The sequence below is a fragment of the Cricetulus griseus genome, chromosome 7 (genome assembly GCF_003668045.3).
Source record: "Cricetulus griseus strain 17A/GY chromosome 7, alternate assembly CriGri-PICRH-1.0, whole genome shotgun sequence".
Taxonomy (NCBI): Eukaryota; Metazoa; Chordata; class Mammalia; order Rodentia; family Cricetidae; genus Cricetulus; species Cricetulus griseus.
This window is the reverse complement of record NC_048600.1, coordinates 120,962,030-120,984,357: the sequence shown is the minus strand read 5'-3', so window position 1 is coordinate 120,984,357 and position 22,328 is coordinate 120,962,030. Positions and strand designations below refer to the sequence as shown.

The window sequence follows — 22,328 nt, the reverse complement described above, 5'->3', positions numbered from 1 at the left end:
ATGAGGATGGCTGTGCATGCGGGCCTGTGTGGATACTTGTGTGCATGTCTCCACCTTAGTTTTTGAGAAAGGCCCTTTCACTGTCCTATGCTTCACCAATTGGCTAGACTGGCTGGCCAGGAAGACTCAGGGACCCTCCTGTCTCCACATCCCTCGTGTTTGTGCAACAAGCACATTCTACACCTCCATTATCTCTTGCCCCTCTGTCTTCCAGGCACTGTTTGACTTTGACAAGTAACTACGGGAGCCTTCTCTTTTCAAGGACCGCTAGGGCTTCCCCTGGGGCCTCTCTGGTATCAATGCCACTGTAGGCTCTTGATCTCTGTGTCTCAGGGACACGGGGGTCTTTCTTGATTCAAGTCCCTGAGCTGTTGTTTCTGAGGCAAACACTACAGAGACCACTTGTGACCAGAACACCCTGTCAGTTTGACAACTGAATCCAGAAGCCACCAGGATCACAGCTTTCAGTTAGGTGCTAGAGTTCCCTGTGCTGAGTTCAAGGCATCAAGCAGATATGCAGTTCTATACCCTTTTTCTCATTCATTCGGGCACAGCCCTGGACTGACCCTGATCCTGTTGTATGTGTGTTCACTTGGCCCTCTGTGCTCTGCCCCTTGTCACCCACTCTTCAAAGGAAGGCTGTTTGCTCTCATCTCTTATCCCTCCTAGCTGAGACCAATTCCACCACCTCTTCTCTGGGACTGTGTCTATTTGAGACAAGTGGTGGGATCTATAAAATTACAGGCTCATCCTGGCTTGGCCACTCATTACTTTTAAGTAGTGAATATGTTATTCAGCCTCTTGTCTGCCCTTGGGTTCCACCAGCACAGCACCTTGTTATTGTAATAAACTCATGACAGTGGCTACCACTTAGTGACATCTCCAAAACTGCCTGCTACCATTACCACCACGATGCTCGTTATCTTCTTGGGCACCAGAAAACCAAGGGTCTGCATCCCCCTCAACCTCAGGACCACATGTCCCCATCAGTAGAGAAGTGCATTCTCTCCCTCCCCCCACGTGTGTCTTTTTCTCTCTTCTTTCTCCTTTTCTCCTCTCCCCCTCTCCCCCCTTTCTTCTCTTCCACACGTCTCTGCCTAAGCTCTGAAATCCCATCAAGTTTCTCTGGCATTAAATTTATATTCAAATGTGATCATATTTTCATAAGAAATCAATTTGTAGGTCCATGGCTTTTGAAAGGACAGTCTGAGTGTCTGATCACCATTCAAAATAACCAATTTCCTGTGTTGAAAGTCCTCTTTTGTTACAAAGATGTGGCCCACGGATTTGGTAGTTATCACCCTCGTCTCACCTGATGACAGAGGACTCCAGGCTCTTTGGGCCTTGAACACTAAACCTCACCATTTTCTGCATCCATCTGCCCACCCACACCCTCTGAGAGTCTGACACTGTTGGTGACCTCAAGCAAAGGAAACTTGCTGCTGTTATTCTGCAGTGTCAGAGAACATGGATTTTGCCTACATTTGGTGAGGAGTGGGATTATAGAATTTGCTGGCTCTTGTTTTCAGCTGTTGGGCAGGGATGGTTGTGGAAGAGGCCATCACTGGGTCAGCTCATGGGAAACAATACTGGCTTTTACAGGGAGACCCTGTTTTGTGGCTTTGTCCTTTCTATTGGCTTGTAAGCAGGAACCATGAACAAGGGTGCTCTCGGAAGGGGGGAAAGCAGTGAAAATAGGGAATTATTCTCTAAAGCAAAACAGATCATTTAAAGGGCTGACTTGTCATTGAACTTGGAGGGAGCTGATTTTTGTGCACAGTCGAACAATGTCCCTCTGTAGCTGTGAACCCCAAATGGGCAGGGTTACTGCTGGTCAGCGCTGACTCATCCAGCCTACAGGCGAGGGAATGCAGCTGTGTGCTTCTTCTCAATGTCTCTCATTCCTGTGCCTGCTCTGGCCGGTTCTCAGCCACAGGGCCCCCTGGCAATCCTAGAGGAAGTTTGAAGTCCTCCAGGGACACCAGGAGGCAGAATGGGGGAGCATGGTGGGTTCGGTACATTCTGTGGCATTGGCTGGCATCTAAACTCTTATACTAAGTGGTATTCATGGATGTTGGTTTCCTCATTTGTACTTCATAATCCGTACTACACCGAGTCTCTGAACGGAGAAGCCATCTGGAAGAGTCTCTGAAGGATTAAGACCTCGTTGATTTTTTTTTTTTTAATCCCACACTATTTTGAAAGACTTGGGAGATGACTATTATAGCCGTACCCTGTGCTCTGGAAATTCCAGGATTGTATGTCTGTCTCTTTACTATACTTAGGTGAGGGGGGAGAGTTGGTATGTATACCTGTGCATGTTTACATGTATGTGCTAGAGGCTAGAGGTCAACCGTGGATATCATTCCAGAGGTTCCATCCACCTTCCTTTTGAGACAGGGCCTCTCATTGGCCTGAGACTCACTGAGTGGGCTAGGCTGGCTCGTCAGCAAGATCTAGGTATCCTCCTGTCTCCACCTCGTCAGCTCTGGGTTACAAGCATGCCTCGCCACACCTAGGTTTTTTATTTTTCTTACATGGGTTTTGGAGGAACCAGCCTCAGGTCCTCACTCTTGCAAGGCAAGCGCTTGTCCCGCGCGCTGTATGTTCTCGCCGGCAAGAAATACATGCAGGACACTCGGATCCTTCTGCAGACAAGCTTTAATGCATCTTGAGAGTGGGAGAGCATAAGCTTACCAGAGCGGAGACCCTGAACCAAGAATCCCGTTCCTTAATAAAGGCTGGCAAGCAGCCGCCTGGGACGTGTTACCCTATGAATGGCTTCAGCTCCTCAGGCCAAATGAGCCACGGGATAGGCAGAGATCAAAGGAATGGAGATTACCCAGCGCCTGTGAAGTAATTTACATTTTGGTGTCTGCAGGCACCGTCATTGTAATGGAGAATGTAGGAATGGCTCCCTACATATCCCCCTTTTTTATTAATTAATGATAAGGCTTTATATTATTACAAGCAAATAGGTCACCCATATGTTGAGGGATAGAGGCAGAGGTTGTACCTTCCCAAATCAAACATTAAGACTGTGTACAAGAGTCGCCATCAGGCTGTTAGCTTGACCCGAAGCACTCTCGACCTGTCCTCTGCCGTTTTTCTGGGAAAGGGAGGCTGGGGCAGGCAACCCTTATGCAGGACAACATACCTCTCAGAGAAGCCTGCATACTAGGCAACTCTGTGCGATGCCTTTGCTCAACACCCTCATGGGCTGCTCAAACCAGACACTCTACCCTGTGCAATGAGCCTAGGCTCCGGGTGTGCAAGAGCTGTCTGGCCGGCGGCCTATTGCTTAAGCATAGTTAGCCAAATATCAGTGGAAGCGCTTGGGCGATCTCTCTTTAGTTTTGAGCCTAGAGCTTACAGACCAGCCAGAAGTAACACCAATCCGCAAACGGCTGCACCAAACAATCCCACCCCCACCCCTTTCTCTCCGTCAAGGACAGGAGTTAATCTGGATAACAATAGCAGCTCTCAACTCCCGGGGAGAGGGTGGAGTTCCGACTTTTGAAGGTCCGAAGGGGCTCTTCGGGTGAGTCTTTCTGGGATCCACAGAGGATTTTCTTCATCCTGTGGAAAAACACATATCGCCCCCCTGGATCTTATGAGAATAGGATCCGGGCCTCTCCAAAGACCAGTTAAGATATCTTTCCATTTTACCATCTCCTTTGACCTCTCAGGTTCTGAGGTATGACGCTTGGCCGCGGTATGGCCCTGAGCGTCGGTGTTTAGAAAATTAAGGGTAAAGAGTGCCATGGATATTGCAACTCTTGGCACCGAGGGTAAGGATGCTCCCATTCCCTCCTTTTGTTTGATTAAATAAGACTTAAGTGTGCGATGGGCACGTTCCACAATGCCTTGTCCTTGAGGGTTATAAGGTAGGCCAGTCAGATGGGTAATTTCCATCTGTCTGCAGAAGTGCTGGAACTTTTGAGAGGTATAAGCCGGCCCATTATCTGTTTTTAGGATATGAGGTTTACCCCAGGCACCCCAAGCCTCTAAACAGTGTTGAATCACATGCGCGGCCTTTTCCCCTGTCAAAGGCGTGGCACAAATTATGCCTGAGCAGGTGTCCACTGAGACATGAACATATTGGAGCTTTCCAAAGGAGGCAACATGTGTAACATCCATTTGCCACATCTGCAGCGGCCTAATGCCGCGCGGATTTATTCCTACATGAGGTGCAGGTAAAAATTCACAGCAGTTTTTACATTGAGTAACGATTTGTCTAGCCTCCTGCTTTGTCAAAGCAAATCGACGGCGTAAGGTTTCAGCCGTCACATGAAAGCGCTGATGAAATTCTTGTGCAGCTTGTATCTGGGTGGACAAGGTGGCAGCCATCAGCTTTGTGGCCTGGTCTGCCAAATCATTCCCAGAGGACATAGGTCCTGGGAGCCCCGAATGTGCTCGAACATGGGTGACAAAACATAGGGTAATTTGTATTTTTTGAAAGATACCTGCAACTCTGCTGGAGGGTCGTATTATACCAGCAGTTTCAAGGAGGTTGACTGCATTAACCACATAGGAGGAATCTGATACAATATTAAGTGGCCCCGGAAAGGCCTCAAGGACTTCCAGCACCACTTGGCATTCAACGATCTGGGGTGAGGTTTCATTGAATTGTTTAGAAACTACCTTATTTCCTATAACATAAGCCCCTACACCGGTTTTGGAACCATCAGTATAAACCACCGTCCCATTCGGGATTGGATGCTTTGCTGTCATCTGTGGAAACACTATAGCCTGATTTTGTGTAAATTGTAGGATTGGATGTTTTGGGAAATGATTATCAATTTTCCCTGAAAAGGAGGTAACCAACACTGCCCAGTCATTAGATGTAGCTGTCAGAGTCTGAATTTGTGCAGCAGTGTAAGGTACAACCAAGAGATGAGGGTCCCTGCCAAAATGAGCGACAGCTGCTTTTATTCCCCGAAGTGCGAGCTGCGCGACAGCATCCGGATACCAATCAATGATCTTAGCGGGGGAAGCATTTGGGTGAATCCAAAGCAACGGCCCATGCTGCCATAAGACGGCGGTCGGTAACTTAGCCGTTTTAAAGACACATAGGCTGAATGGCAATGTCTCATCTATGCGATGCAATTGTGCATCCTGCAAGGCCTTTTCCACTTTTTGTAGGGCTTGACAAGCAGCCGGAGTAAAGCTTCTGGGGGAAGAAATATGAGGCTCACCTTCCAGGATGTCAAAAAGGGGTTTTAAATCTGCAGAGGGGATCTTTAAAAAGGGTCTCAGCCAATTTATATCCCCCAAGAGTTTCTGGAAGTCATTTAAGGTTCTCAGATGATCCTTGCGTATTTCTATTTTTTGTGGGATTATTTTTGTTGGGGTAATTACTGAGCCCAGGAAGAGACCTTCTCTGATGCTATCTCCAGTCCCCATTGTTTTAACTCAGCTACCAGCATGGGGAAGGCTTGTTGCAGGACCTCTATCTTCCTATGGCAGATAAGAATATCATCCATATAGTGAATCATAATCATGGATGTAAACTGCTTCCTAACAGGTTCCAATGCCTTTTGGACATACAATTGGCATATAGTTGGACTATTGGCCATGCCCTGTGGCAGCACTCTCCATTGGTACCTCTTGTCTGGCTCCATGTGATTGAGTGAGGGAACAGTAAAGGCAAACCTTTGCCGGTCCCGAGGAAAGAGGGGGATGGAGAAAAAACAGTCCTTAATATCTATAATAATAAGCTTCCAATTTTGGGGTAGCGCAGAAAGCAAAGGGAGGCCTCTCTGGACAGGGCCCAGAGGGCGCATTTGGTTATTAATAGCCCGCAGGTCATGGAGCAACCTCCATTTTCCAGATTTCTTTTTGATAATGAAAATTGGGCTGTTCCAGGGAGAAGTAGAACTTTCTAAATGCCCCAACTGTTCTTGCTCCTGTATAAGTCTTGTGACTGCTTCCAGCTTTTCAGAGGATAATGGCCATTGAGAGACCCATACCGGGTCCTCTGTATTCCATGGTATGGGTCGTGAAGCCTCAACGGCCCCTAAATAAAACCCAGTCCTTTTCTACTTTGATTCCCTTTTTGTTCAATGGGCTCTATTCTACCTTGCTCCCTTCTGCCCAGGCCCCTTCCTGGTACATAGCCCATTTTTGTCATTATAGCTGATGCCTGAGGGGAATACTCATTGGTCAGGGTCATGCCCATGGCTTGTAACACATCTCGCCCCCACAGATTTACTGGGAGGGGCAAAACATAAGGGGTAAAGCGTCCCTGCCTGCCCTCAGTGCTCCGCCAGACCAAGGCGGCAGCACTAACAGCTGGAGAGGATTGATATCCAAGGCCTTGAAGAGAATGAGATGAAATCACAGTAGGCCAGGATTTCGGCCACCAATGCAATGAAATGATGCTTTTGTCCGCCCCTGTATCTGTAATCCCCTCAAATTCTTTTCCATTAACCAATAATTTCATAGTTGGTCTCTCATCTAGGGGTATGGCCAGATATGCTGAATCATTACCAGTAGAGCCCAAGGCTCTTTTTCGGGAGGTGCAATTCTCTCTATCCCCAGGGGAGGGCAATAGCACTAATTGTGCGATCTTATCTCCCTGCTTTATGGAGAACACGCCCCGAGGGCTGGAGCAGAGGACCTGGAATTCTTCCTTATGATATGGATCTACGATTCCAGGATACACAATGAGTCCTTGTAAGGTCAAGGAACCTCGGCCCAAAATAAGCCCAATGGTAGCGGGGGGGTAAAGGCCCCGGAGACTGGATTGGGACCGGCTGAACATTCATTTGGGGCATTAATAAGAAGTCGGAGGCGGCACACAGGTCCACTCCGGAGTGTCCTCGGGAGTCCCTTCCTTCTCTGAGTTGCTTTTCCGGAACTGGTTCCCATATTTCTGAGGGCCCTGGGACCATGGGCCCCGCAGCCCGTTTTTTGGTTGGGACGCTTTAGGTTCCTCCCTAGGGGGTAAAAGCCTACCTTTTATGTCCCGCACAGATTTGCATTCGCTGGCCCTATGATAACCTTTTCCACAGCGCCTGCACAACTCCACTTCTCTAATCCTTTCAGGGGCTCTACAGTCCTTTTTAAGGTGCCCTGTTTTTCCACAGTTAAAGCAGGCAGACATATTTCAGCGCCTTTGGGTTTGTAAGATGGCTGCGGCCAAGCCTGCATTAGTAAGTGGCCCTCCGAGTTCTCTGCAGATCTTTAACCAGTCCTGTAAACCTTTACTTTTCCGGGGGCTATGGCTGCTCGGCATTCTTGAGTTGCTTGTTCAAAGACTAATTGTTCAATCAGAGGCATGGCTTGTTCTGCATCACCGAATATCCGGCTAGCAGCCTCTGTCATTCTGGCCACAAAGTCTGAGAATGGCTCCTGGGGCCCCTGGACTATCTTTGTAAGATGTCCACCTGATTCATCCCTTTTTGTCAATGCCTTCCATGCTTTAATGGCGGCAGCTGATATCTGGGCATATACGCCCCAAATGTAATTAGTTTGATTGAGGGCATGTGGCCCCTGTCCTGTCAGCATTTCAAAGGTCCATTGTCTCTGATTTTCATTTTCTGCTGTGACATTGGCCTTTGCCTGTGCCTGGGCTGCATCATAAAAAAGAGCCTTCCACTCCATATATTGTCCCATATTGGGGAGCACTGCTTTTACTGTTGTCTCCCAATCAGTGGGTGTCATAGCATAGTTTGCTAGTCTTTCTACTTGTATTGTTGTAAAATTGGCATTGACCCCATACTTCCGGACTGATTCAGCCAATTCTTTAATCTGATTATAGTCTACGGGAGCATGTACTCTTGCCCCCTCATTTTCAAAGACTGGGAAAGCCATCTGCAATTTCCTTCGCTCCTCTAATGGTAAAAAAGAGTCAGTACCAAATAATGGGGGTGCTGATGGAAGTACACCCGCTGGATTAACAGGCGATGGCCTCATATTTGCTTTCACTTTTGGCAGCCGATATCTATCGGGGTGGTATCGTGCTGCCTCCTCCTCTAGCTCTGTTTCCTTGCTAGAGTCTAAAATCTCAGAGTCTGAGCTGCTCAGCTCCAAGGCCTCTAGTTTCGTTGTAGGGCAGAAGCTAGGTTTTGAGTCTTTATTTCTCTTAAATTTACCGGGGTGTGACCGGTTATTCCCTATTTTCTCTCCCCCTTTTTTTATATCCTGGGGAGGGCCTTTTTCCTTGGACATGTCCTTCCTTTTTCGAGCTCCTATTCTCTCATCTTGTTCGGTTTCTGATATATTATCCTGTACCTCTTTAAGCATTTTTTGACTCTCTGCTACCATGGGACGGCAAGCCTCAATCTCTAGACAGTTTTTAATTAGGTCTCTCTGTTTTGAAGAGCCCATTATGCTGGAGGCTACCTGGGGTAAGCTTGGTCTCGAACTGGAACACCAGCCACGGTGGGCATAATATAAGACCAATGTGAACAAAATTAGAATAAAGACTAGAATTAAGGCTTTTCCATCCCATAGTGGTGACAAATTAAAAGCAAAGTCAAAAAAGAAGGTGTCAGAATAAGGCATACCTCTCCGAACTTACCACCCTGCAGTTCTGAATCCGCCCCGTTAGAGGGGTCTCCGCAGTGCCAGCGATGTTAACAAATTCCCGGGTTTCGGCACCAGATGTCCCGCGCGCTGTATGTTCTCACCGGCAAGAAATACATGCAGGACACTCGGATCCTTCTGCAGACAAGCTTTAATGCATCTTGAGAGTGGGAGAGCATAAGCTTACCAGAGCGGAGACCCTGAACCAAGAATCCCGTTCCTTAATAAAGGCTGGCAAGCAGCCGCCTGGGATGTGTTACCCTATGAATGGCTTCAGCTCCTCAGGCCAAATGAGCCACAGGATAGGCAGAGATCAAAGGAATGGAGATTACCCAGCGCCTGTGAAGTAATTTACATTTTGGTGTCTGCAGGCACCGTCATTGTAATGGAGAATGTAGGAATGGCTCCCTACAAGCGCTTTAAGGACCGAGCTGTCTCCCCGACTCCAATATACTTTCTTCACCCTGAGGAAACAGCCTGGCCTCCTGGGCTGAACAAGAGGACTGGTGATGATGGGGGCAGCAATGACAGTGGTGATTATGATGCAGATAGCTGATACTGAATTAATAGCAACACTTCTGTTAGCAATAGTAGCAGCATGACCATGTGTAACACTGTCATCAGTCCAGATACTCTTTGAAACATTTTACATGTACTGATACATTTAATTTTCACAGTCACCCTGAGTGATGGGCAACATTACTGTCCCAGCTTTACAGAAAAACTGGCTGAGAGATTGAAATATTTTTCTAAAGCCAAAAAAGCTAATGGTGACAGGCAAATATTTGACCCCCAGCATGGGGTCTTGTCACAGTGCCCATGGGAAGTCAGACACACCTACAGCATCCATTCAAGCAGCCTGTGTCCAGTTGTTCCCTAAACATTCTGTGATGTTCATTAAGCCCTCATCTGACTCGGGACTCTGGGGGAACAACTTGCCTTAACCAGAAAGAACATGGTGATGTCACCCCTGCCTGCCTGCCTACCTGCCTGAGTCCTTGCCTCTCCTTCCCCTGTGGCGAAGGCTGTTGCTCCATTCATTAATCTGGGGCACTATCTTGGTTTCTTTTCTTGTTACTATGATAAAATATTCTGGCAAAAGTCACTTAAGGAAAAGAAAAAAAGGTTTATTTCAGCTCACAGTTCAAGAGATAATCCATCGTGGTGGGAAGTCAAGGCAACAAGAACTGAACCAGGTTCCTAGTTCCTGTTCTTCCTCATAGTTCAGGATCCCAGCTGGGGAATGTGACACCCACAGTGAGCAGCTCTTCCCAGCTTAATTAACATAATTAAGATAATAACACAGGCATGCTCAGAAGCCCATCTCTCAGATGATTCTAGACACTGTCGATTCAAAGATTAACATTAACCATTGTTGACAGCCAAGGCTCTGATTCCCATCTCCCATGGCTGCCCAGTCTTCCAATCTGATGAGATTGTCTTCTGCCTGGGTCTCTCCTGACTCCTAAACATTTATGTAAAGTATGCATGTCCTCTGCTCACCAAGCCACATGGAACAGGAAGTTCACATGGGTGCTTCTCAGTCTTCCTAAACTTATTTGAATGTGCCTTATCTAGAAATTATATCTTCCATTATCCAGAAATGATATAACCTCTAACCCATGCTGGGTTTTCTCAGTGTTGGGCTTGACAGCCTATAATTTCAGAGCAGCCACCTCAAGGCAGGAAGTAGGAATATAATTAATATTTTACATTTCTACTAAAGTCCTGGGAAGACAGAATAGACTTTCTGTTCTGAAACGGCCAATACCACAGCACAGATATGTTTCTTCAGCAAGTGTCTCCTACTCTTAATGGCTATACAACTGTTAATGAGCTTCAAGGAGACAGATTTTTTTACTGGGTTTCTCAACAGATCCTTGGGCCCATTTCTGTAGACTCCAAGAGTATAGTTAGTGATTCTGCATGGCATGCACAGGGGAGACCTGCATAGGGACTGCCTTTGGGAACTGAGTTAACATGGCAGGACTTGGATGAAGGGTTTCTTGTGCATATAGAGGTCAGAGGTCAATTCTGGGTATCTTCTTCAATCACTATCAACCTTATTTTTAATTAATTAATTAAATGTTTAATTATATGTATGTATGTGTCTTTGTGTGGTATACGCATGTGAGGGCAGGTTCCCATGGAGGTCAGAGAGGTCAGATCACCCTGGAGCTGGAATTATAGATGGCTGTGAGCTGCCTGCTGTTGGTACTGCCACACCCAGCTTTTCCATGGGGTTCAGGGATTGTACTCTTGCCTTTGTGCTTACACAGCAAGCACTTTACTGACAACGCCCTCTCCACAGCTCTATGACAGACTTTCTTAAATTAATCCTAGTACTCAGGAGGCAGAGACAAGCAGATCTCTGTGTGTTCAAGGCCAGCCTGGTCTACACAGTAAGTTCTAGACCAGGCAGTCTGCATAATGAGACCTTAACCCTATCTCAAAAAGAAGCAAACAACAACAACATAAAGAAAAAAAACAAGAAATTATCTTAATTCCGTGGATCAGAACAATCTAGTTCTCAGATGGTAAAGAGAAGAAAGGAACCATGGGGTCTGCTGAGACTGACCTTTGACCCCTGGCACTCTTAGGCTGTGGAAGAGTCCACATCCCTAACAAATACAAAGTGTCGTTCCTTCCCACTGTGTTTTCTGCCCCTGGGGAGGGACCACTGGGAGCGTGGACTGTTGGTGGCACATGAGGTGGTTTCTGAAGGCTCTGAATTGACATTGAAAGTATTAAGTTACATGCTGAGGAAGCCAGTCCATCTCTGTTCCTTTCATTCTCCTATGTAATGCAGAGGGGGCAGCATGCTAACACTTAATTTCCTCTTTTAGCAAGGAGAAAGCAGGCCCCTGCCTTATGTCCAGCTAGAAACACACAGCACAGTTCTTCATTTCACTCCATTTCATGGGAACTAACTGTTTAAAGCCGACAATCTGTTTTTTTCTCATTTCCTATAACTTAAGCAAATTTAAAGAAAAATAAAATGGTCAATGGTCCAAGTCTTCATGCGATGACAGGAGTACTAGTGAGGGCTGCGCTTTGAAAACACCTGCCAGTGGGCATCAGACCTTCCGACTGGCTTCACTGAAAACTGACCTGGCTAGCCTGGAAGAGCCTAATGCCTGGGCCTCAACCCACCAAATGAGTTTAAGTATCTCACCCCTAGCCAGAAATGGGCTGCACCAGCATGCATACATGGGCATCCAGAATTTTGAGCAGATGGACCCCCAAGTCGGTCCCAGGTCACGTGTCCTGCCTGTGATGAAGAACAGGATGCAGTTTTCCCACTGCAATCAGAAATTGAAAGTTGGACTCACTGTCTGCTTCCGTGACATTTGGAATTGAGAACTCTTTTTATTTTCAGCTTAGATGATAATATCTCAGCAGGAAACCAGAGGCTTTAAATTCCATCAAGATCCTAGCTCATCGCCATTCAGAAAAGCTTTCCCTAAAGTGGGCCCATTCATAGCCTGCCAGGCAGTGAATAGAAAATGTAAAAGCCAGTGCCATAGTCATTCCACAAGTGTCAGGAAGCAAACCTGGAACTCTTGGTGACCCTGATGAGATTCTTTATCAGCTTCTTGGATATGACCTCCTTACAGTCAGTGTCAGATCTACTAAACATTTTCAGATTCTCCCTCTAGAGTTCAATGAGGGAGACATGGGGCTCCTTCGCATTGCTGGCACGAAGTTCTGTTTTTACCTCCCATCTTTTATCTTTCGTCATGCTGGAGTTTGGACTTCCAGTGCTGCCTTAGTTAAGCCTTGGATTCTAAGTGGCTGAGTCTTGGAAGAACTCTGACTCCATGCACATTTTTAAAATGGGCTGTAGAGACGATTCTAAGATACTGTCTCTGGCTCAGGAAACATTGGCGAAGAGGGGCCCCGAATGATAAGCCCGAGCACAGGCTGTCTGCTGTGAGGCAGTCTGCTACACAGAGAGGGAGATGCACCTGTGAAACATTAAGGGGCGTGGTCTCCTGAGCAAAACCTGTGTGATGACACCAATTGATGTTCCTCTAAAGATGGGTAAAATCTCACGAGGTCCCACCCCTAAATGAAGAGCTGCAGGCAGTTAAGGCTTCTGGGAGTCGGAGAATCGATGTTCTCTAGTGACGAGCCCCATGATAGCTTATCTAGTCCCAAGTGGTCAGCCCTAAACACACATGTACTAGCAGCATTAAATGAACCCAGCACCCACTGGCTATCAGTGAAGGCAGTGGACAACCTATATTGGACAACAGGGCCTTCCAACTAATCTCTTCTCTGAGACAGTATCTTCGTTGTAGGAGAAGGTTTAAAACAGGGTCTCATGTAGCCCAGGCTGGCCTTGAACTTGTTATGTAGCCAACAGTGATGTTCTGCCTCTACCTTCCAAGGGCTGGGACTGTAGGCATGCTCCACTCCATCTGGCTACAAATACCATCTTGACAGCTCTGATTCAGCATGGTGTCCATGCCAGTGCTGGTTTATGCAAGTTAGTGTTCTTGTTTTTATAATACTTTCTTTTTCTTTTCCTTTTTCTCTTCACAGTACGAGATGCAAAAAATCTAATCCCTATGGATCCAAACGGGCTTTCAGATCCTTATGTGAAGCTGAAACTTATTCCTGACCCCAAGAATGAAAGCAAACAGAAAACCAAAACCATCCGCTCCACACTAAACCCTCAGTGGAATGAGTCCTTCACATTGTAAGTGCTCCTTCCTGCCCTGCAATGCACTTGGCCCATATGCCACATGCCGACCCCGTTATTAGAGACAATGGTGGGGAGGGGTGGCAAATATCTCTATGTCCTCATCCCTATGACCTTCACAGACTACTGTTAAGTGATCGCTGCCATTGCATCTGTTTGATACATAGTGACTTGGTTTACCAGGATTTGTGTAAAGCAAACTATGATTATTATCAGTCCCTGCTCTGTAACAAAAGAAAAACAGCTGATTGGGGTGTTAGAGATCATAAAAACATGTAAGATGTGTTCCATCTCTTGATGGACTCCATTCTTTTGGCAGCTAAGAAAGGGCATGGAGCAAGAAGTTAATAATTTTTTCAGCAAAGAACAGTGAACACACAGCATAGAAAGCTCCATCGCTACTGAAATAAGGAAGACAGACTCACTTCTAAGCAGGGAAAAGTTCTTGAAGGAGGTGACATTTGAGCTGGGTCTTGGAGGATTGACAGAAATTCCAAACCAGAGATGAAGGGAGGGAAGGAATGGTGAGAAAAAGTAAAGAACCAGTAGTGAGGGGGCACTCACAAGAGAGGGCACAACAGGTCCCCCGGGGACATACGCAGGAGCACGGGAGAGAGCACAAAAGGTCCCCGAGGGGACATACACAGGAAGTGCTTCCTCTGTGAACAGCCAGAAGGAAAGCCGTCCACCTGTCAGACAGAAGCCACTGAGCTCTGCTCTGTAAAGGGCAAGCAGTCTATATTCTAGACATTGTGGGTCATACAGGCTCTGTTGACAAAACAGCCACAGATGATATATAAACAAATAGCCAAGGCTGTGTTCTAATAAAATTTTATTTGTACGTGCCCTATGTAAATAAATGGTTCAAAGCTATGTTCTAATAAAATTTTATATATGAATTGCCCAGGGTCAGTTATTCATTGATTCTTGGTCTCAGTAGAGCTTTTGTAGCTAGCTAGTATGAAGGGCTGATATCCTGTTGACACAGGAAGGAAATTGAAGATACTGTTTATTTCAGACACAGACTGTGGGCATGTTGGTGTCTCCCAAGATGCCATGATGGAGATGACTTAATGTATTGTGTACATGTTTGTCTTTATAGCAAATTAAAGCCTTCAGACAAAGACCGACGACTGTCTGTAGAAATCTGGGACTGGGACCGAACGACACGGAATGACTTCATGGGTTCCCTTTCCTTTGGTGTCTCAGAGCTGATGAAGATGCCAGCCAGCGGATGGTAAGAAAAATCATGGGACCTAGCATGTCTCCAAACCCCATGCAGCTGAGAGAAGTCAGGAAGAGGCTGGCAAGAGCCTCCCTTTCATCATCTGTGGGCCCTGGCTGTGGTCCTGTAGAGGCATCTCTCCAACAGCCTGACTAAAGGCTGAGAGAGAAGAGCCATTGACTGGCCCTTCCCTTCCCTTCTCCCCCTGTCTTTGAAGGTACAAGTTGCTCAACCAAGAAGAGGGCGAATACTACAACGTACCCATCCCAGAAGGGGATGAAGAAGGCAATGTGGAGCTCAGGCAGAAGTTTGAGGTGAGGATTCCTGTGACGCCATGGGTAGGACACTATCCTGCCTCCATGATACGAAGGACATCTTCAGGGAGGGCTGGATTCTTGACACATCATTGGGAAGCCCAGAGGAATTCTCATGCTAATACTTATTTATTTAAGAACACAAATGTTATGTCTAACCACTTTGACCTGCAAGCCATTGGCATTCTGTGTCTGTGTCCTTTGGATACGAAAGATTGGAGACAGCGCAGAGGTGAGACCATGGTTGATTTCCACATAAGAAAACAGTCTAGGCAACACTGGGAGACAGCAAGGTTATGAGTGGACTCTCCTCTCACTGAGCAGGGCCATGTGCCTCCAAGAGCGACTTCCCAGGGAACAATTTGCCTATAATTAGCTACCATTCCAATATCTGGGAAACATTTTTTTTTCCTATAGAAAGCAAAATTGTCCTGATTTTCTTCTGTGGGATGAGCTCCAGCAGACATTCCTGTCTAGAATCCTTTTTTATTTTTTCTCCAGACTTCGTTTAACCAAGGCAGCCTCCTGCTCTCATTCTGAGTGGGTTTGTGCGTCTGCCTTCTGTCTCGGTTTCGTTTGCCCTCTTTCCCCTTCCTTTCTCTGCTTCCCCTCTCCTTTTTCTCTCTCACTTTCATCCATCGCAGCTCACAAGAGCATTCTTCTCTCTAATCCCCTGCCTGAGGACCCCATCCACCATCTCTTTCTCTCAGACTTTGCATTTGACCATTTGATCAGCTTATTTGGCAGCCTCCACAGTCTATAACTCTACACTACAGACTACACGGTATTCCCTGGAACTCCCAGGAATTCCTAAAGCTACGTACAGAGAAAGACACACACGCAAGTGTATAGACAGTGAGTTTCTTATGAAAACACTGAGATCCATGGGTGCTGATGGTCCTCAGCCTTATGCTGTTGCCAAAGGGGGGTATAGGTCAGATGGACTGAATTCCAAAGAATGTAAAACAGAAAATTGTTTCAATTATTTCATCATCAAGTTGATGATATTTGGTAAAAGTAGATGTCAGTGATAATACTGAAGGTCAGGCTGCCAGGAAGCATGGCTTCTGGAACATAAATGATCGAAATGAGTCATGAGTAGTTTAAATAAACTATACTTATCAGCAGGGGTCCAGGTTGGTGACACAGTAAGGAGCAACGGGGATGGGTGAGCCAGTGAGTTTGAACCCATTTAAGGTGACAACCAGGCAGAGAACATGAAGCACTTGCCTAGCATTCTCAAAGCCTTGGATCTATCCCCGTTACCACAAAAATATTAAAAGTGACAGCCCCTGTTTCTCAGGGCCATGTGACGTTGGTCAGCACACATGGAAGCCCATGCTGCCATGTCTCCAGTTCCTCAAGTGCACCCAAAAGTCCTACCCTCTTATATGACATGTTGTGGTTTCTTTTAATGTTGGCAGTCAATTAAAACTGTTTAGGTCAAACATGCATATATTGCTTTCAACTCAGGCCAGAGTTACCTGGTGAGAATCAGCCTACAGTCTCTACCTTCAAAAACTACAGGAGACAGGGCTGGAGCAGTAGCTCAGCGGTTAAGAGTATTTGCTATTCTTGCAGAAGACCAGAGTTTGGTTCCCCACACCCATGTCAGGCGGCTCACAACCACCTATAACCCCAGCTCCAAGTGGTGTGTTAACAGGCACACAAATAGATAGGCACACATATACATAAATCTTTAAATGCTATATGAGAGAAAATAAAAACAGAAAATATATGTTTAAAACTGGAGGAATGAGATTCTTATGATCTTTAAGGAAGTCAAGTGCAAATCTGAGAGACAATGCTTACTGGGCATGGCCCTCCCTACCTTTTCCATTTTCTTTTCCTTCACCTACTTCATTATCTGCCTCAACGCCTGCCCTAGTTAGGACACACCACCTTCCCAAAAAGACCCCTGAGACACACTTCCCAATGTCACCCACCCCTGTGATGGGTGGATCCTTCTATAAGGAGTCTCAGGACACTGAATGTCTATCTCATGCATTACTGACACTCACACACCAAGTTTGTCATTCATAGTCACTTTTCAGATCCGTGAGCATAGGACACATTTGAGAGAAGAACTGTTGAGGCTTCACGGGTGTGTCACTTGAAGTCATTCTCATCTGAAACCACCTTATTGGTAGGAAAATATTGACCCACTTTGGTGCTTCACTTCCATGGCTTTCTGGTGAGTTAACTTCCTGTTTCTCTGAGCAACGGGTCCGCCTGGTTATAAAGGTCAACACTTCCAAGTTAAATATCTAGTAAACATGGTAGGCTGGAGTCTTAGAGACTCTCTCCCTGCTGCGAGAACAGGGCTTGACAGTAGAGCAGTAGCCCAAGGCCATACATCCTAGAGTGGCAGGGTCCTCAGTGGTTGGGGATGGCAGGTCCGAACACTGTGAGCCCCATGCTTAGAATCCCAGTATCTCCTTTGCTCATCTTTTGGCTTTAGTTCCCAGATTTTCCTCAGGTGGTGTCTGCTCATTTCCTGAGCATTTTGTGAACATTACAGCAGGAGACTAGGCAGTAGCCTGTAGCTGATGGAGTCTTAAGGATGGGGGATTTCATGGTGGCTTCTATGCTGTGTCTAAATGGACCTTTGGCAGGCACACAGTCCTGCAGTGGTTGTATTCAGGTCTGCATGTGTGAGAGCTGCAATCCTTCCCTCAGTGCCCAGTGTTGGCAAGGCTTGCACTAGGGCAGAAAGAGCAGGACTTACATTTGAGCCTGACTAGCTCACTTGGTAGAACATGGGACTCTTAATCCCAGGGTTGTGGATTTGTGTCCCACATTGGGTGCCAAAATGTAAATGGAGTTCTTAATTGGTCTAAGTAATAAAAACCCGGAGTCAGATACAGAGGAAAATGCTGAGAGATCAAAGAGAAGAAGGAGCAAGCCACCGCCACACCTTACCTCCTTAGCATCTCAGCAGACAAGAGAGCAATTTCCTGTTTCTCCCTGCTTATATCCTGTTTCTGCCCAATCATCTCACTTCCTGTCTGTCTGTACAGACCTCCAGACCTCTATGGTTAGCTAGTGGCAAGCTCCATTCTCTGACTCTTAGACAGACTTTATTTGTACAAGCAAGATATCACCACAGTGGGGTGGCCAGCGTCTCCAAACAACATATAAGTTAGCATCAGGATAGAATTTGGGAGCTTATTTTAGCCTCTGCCACATTATTTCCCCTTCTCCCACTTGTAGACCCATTGCTGACAGCACCCCTCAGTACCCCTCAGCTCACATGAGCTGGCAGCAACCTGTTCCTCTCCGGTGCATTCTTTCCACTTTTGCACCCTTGGGCTACAGACAAGTTCAATGCTGGGTTGTCATTGATTGAAGCCCAACACAATTGTTAGTCCTTTCAGAAACCTGCGCATCTCAGGGGCCTCTCCCAGCATCTAGTGTAATAGGCATCCAACCTTTTGACATGACATTGAATCTACAATACCTTGTGTCCCATTCTAGCTATCTTGGGCTGCAGCATGGCCTGTAGACCAAAGCTTGGGCATGTTTGTCTGTTAGTTATTCTGATCCCTTTTTGGTAGTGGTGATGTTTGGATTTTTGAGGAGACGGTGGAGTCTCATATTGCTCTTAAGTTCAAAATATGACTCCTATCTCCTGCCTCTGCCTCCCCAGTGCTGGGATTGGAGCTGTGTCCCATCACGCCCAGGCATCTCTGTGTTCTAGAAGGGATCAACAAGCTGTGGTTTCCCAACCTTCCCTAAGACATCAAAAGTCACTCGTTCTAATAAAAAAAAAAACATCGAAATAAATGAGCAGTGACAGCTCTACCCCCCCCCCCGTGTTACAATTCATCAGATAATTAGATGGAATTTTTTTTCAAATTTAATTGTTGATTCTAGAAACTTGGCAAGCAGAATCCTCTGCAAGTGAAGCTGTTAGGAGGCAAGGGGAACTCTCAGGATGGCTGGGAAGACTGTGCTTGCTCCTACAGGTTCTGCTGGAACCGTGCAGCTGCCCAAAAGACAACACAAACCAGGGCCTTGACCACAATATCCACAAAGTGTCTCTGTGGCCCTTTAATCTGCTCCATGTTTGTCTTCAGATAAAACACACACAGTCCCTGCGTCACAAAGTAAATTACATATCTTTTCATTTGTTCAGTAAGTGAGGTTCCAGCTGTGACCAGAACAGATAGCCCTACTTCCTGCCAAGCTTGTGTTCTATACCTGTGGGTCCAGAAATGAAGCAGGGAGATTACTAAGAAGTAAACACAATATAACACCTTGTGCTGCTTTGCAATTCCCCAACACCTCCCATAGAGGCTCAGCAGAACCAGGATTCCAGACTTTCCTCCCAAGCCTGGGACTCTGCTCCTACTGTAGGCTCATGATCTGTGCTGAGAAGGGGAGGAGATCCCAAGGATGGGTTACCTGTGGTTCAGCAAGTCTTCCCTGCAAAGGGCCAAATAATATCTACAGGCCACAAAGTGTCCTTTGCAATGTTTAGTGCTGCCTTGCAGCACGGAAGCACCTGCTGACAATGTGTTATAAATGAAACTGTGTTTCAATAAGACTATCTATAAAAACAAGTAGCAGACCAGATTTACCCATAATCCATGGCTTACTAACCATGTTAAAATGAATGTATTTCATCTTGAAATTACGTTCCACATAATGGGTGGATTCTCTGTCATGCTGTCCAGCCCTACTTTGAAACAGGTAGTAAATGATACCCTTGTCACCTTTCGACATATCTTCATGTGAGAACACCCTTGTATGGGTGCAAATGGATGTCTAGAAACCATGTGTTTGTAAAATGAACTTTGGAAATACATTGTGTCTATAAATCAAGCATGTTGTAAGTCTGAGAGTATGTCAGATGACCCCTGAATAGAAGGAGCTATCCATGGCTATTCGGAAAGGAGATGAGAACCCACACTATATGGGATCTCAACTCAGTGGTCTGTAGAAGGAGACTTTCTTCGTCTATATCAGTCCCAGTGAACCAGGTTCTCTCTGCCCACCAGATCCCCATGGCTGCTTAATGAAATAACCACTCTGAGACTTGATATCTGTTACAATTGTTTGACCAGTGGCTTAGGCATCTTATTGGCTAGCTCTCTCTTAATTATTAACCCATTTCTATTAATCTGTGTATCACCCCATTGCCTTGGCTTATAGGTGATGCCCTAGTATCTTGACTCCCAGGCAGATACATGGCATCTCCTCAACTCTTATTACCTCTCTCTATCCCTGTTTGTATTTCCTGCCTGATTTTACTCTGTTAAGCCATTGACCGAAACAGCTTTATTCATCAACCAATAGGAGAAACATATAGTCACAGCATACAGAAGGACATCCCCCATCAGTGGTCTACTTTAGGGTCCTGAGTAAATTCTCAAAAGTGAGTTTATCTGACAGGTGATTGATAGAAACCGCTTGAAGCATAAACAAGAGTGGAACCATAGCCAGGGCAGCCTCTAGCAGAGCATTAGAGAAGTAACTAAGCTAATAGCGCGCATCGTGTTGATGTACCACTGATTCCATTCCTGTGCTTTCGGTGAAGAGATCATTTTGATCTTTTACAAAAGTCAAGTATACAAATTGTTCACATCCTGAACTGTACCTGCAAGCTACACACAGCTTTCCATCTGAGAAGGAAGGAAACAGATATCTTCAGGCTACAATTTTCTTTTGTTGTTGTTTTGTGTTTGGTTGGTTAGTTGGTTGGTTGGTGGTTTTCCCTGTACAGGGTCTCCTATAGCCCAACTGGCCTCAAACTCACTATGTAGCTGAAGGTGACCTTGAACCCCTGATTCTCCTCCCTCTGCCTTCAAGTACTGGTATCTAACCTAGAGTACTGTTTTGGCTAGGCTGACTGACCAGTGAGCCCACAGGAGCCACCTGTCTTTGCTCCTCTCCCAGTTCTAGGCTTATGGGTGAGCTTTGTCACCATACCTGGCCATAGGATGAGCACTGAGGATCCAAACTCAGGTCATCATGCTTGTGTCACAATCAGCACCTTGCCCAATGAGCTATCTCTCCAGCCCAACCTTGGATAAATTCCTTAATCTCTGACCCCTGTTTTTCTTGTTTATGAATGGGGAAATTACATTCTGCATGGGAATGCATTCGGATAAGTCATGTTGCTGTGTAAGTTTAGACCAACACCTAGGACACAGTGAGGGCTCAACCCACGTTAGCCAGGCCTCTGCTTCTTTTCCTTTATGGTAGTTGATTGTGTGAAGTAGACATTGCTTACTGGACTTAGGAAGTAGTAAATGATGATGCTACATTTTTGTATGTACAGCTGAGGTGCAATGATACTTAGAATCCTATTTAGAGCCTCAAAAATTTCTTTAAATGTATCATTATTGAAAACAGACCAGTGAATTGGTATCACAACATTCACGGCTTCACAAACTCCAGGGCTCCTGTTTTGGTCATGTTTGTAGCAAATTGGTTATAAAGATTCCTGGATCCCATAGCTCTGCAAGTTGTTCCTTCTACCTTTTTTCTCCTTGATCCCGGCACTCAGGAGGCTGCTGAGGGGCACTGGAATGTGAGTGCTCTCCTGATTACAGTGTCCCTTCTGAGGGACTTGCCTTCTAATGCTAACGATGCCATGGCCTGAATCACGCCATGAGCATCTGGGCTCCGCCACCAAGCCAGCCCCCTCATGGTATATCTGATTTCCCCAGCCTTAGAACACATTGACCCTTTTTAACTGACTTGACATCCCAGCCTGTCCTTTCAGATGGTCACAGAGGACCAGGGGTTCTTCTCTCCATGGTGGTCATGTGAGACCTTGGAGTATTTAAAATATGTACGTTTTTAAGCTGGTCATGATAGCACATGCCTATTACTGAAGCACATGGGAGACAGAGAAAGAGAATCAGGAGTTCAGGACCATCCTATGCTACATAGAAGTTCAAAGCCAGGCGTTGGTGGCACACGCCTTTAATCCCAGCACTTGGGAAGCAGAGGCAGGCGGATCTCTGTGAGTTTGAGGCCAGCCTAGAGCGAGTTCCAGAATAGCCTCCAAAGTCACAGAGAAACTCTGTCTCAAAAGAAGAAGAAGAAGTTCAAAACCAGCCTGGACTACATGAGACCATCTCAAAATAAAACTAAACCATGTATAGTCTGGCCTGAAATAAGCAGTTAATATATAATACACAAGCTTTCAAAGATATAGTAACATGAAAAGAATGTAAAATATTTCAATAACCACTTCATGGTCAATGTATACTGAAGTAATATCCTGGATACATTGGCTAAATACATTACACAGTCAAAGATTATAATTATCATAGGTGTTTTATGTTATATCCACATATGAACATTAGACATAATTTCAAAACTAATTTTAACTATTTCTTATGTTGTTAATGAATTTTCTAGAAAATTTAAAAAGAACACATGTACATCTGTGTATCTATATCTATTGTACATGGCAGATCTAGAACATTTCTCTCGATTAATAAAAATAATATGCTGTGGGAAGCTCAGCAGGCAAAGGTACTTACTACCAAGTCTGACAACCTGAGTTCTATCCCTGGAGGGAGAGAACCAA

The 22,328-nt window shown here is 45.8% G+C and overlaps 1 protein-coding gene across 1 annotated transcript in view; it reads left to right on the top strand.

Moving 5' to 3' along the window:
- Nucleotides 1-22,328, top strand: part of Prkca (protein kinase C alpha) — a 384,973-nt gene that overhangs the window by 297,059 nt on the left and 65,586 nt on the right. Inside the window, exons 6-8 of the mRNA XM_027425841.1 lie at nt 13,081-13,237; nt 14,343-14,477; nt 14,683-14,779. Of these exons, the coding sequence (XP_027281642.1) occupies nt 13,081-13,237; nt 14,343-14,477; nt 14,683-14,779 (389 nt within the window). The remainder of the gene's footprint in view (nt 1-13,080; nt 13,238-14,342; nt 14,478-14,682; nt 14,780-22,328) is intronic.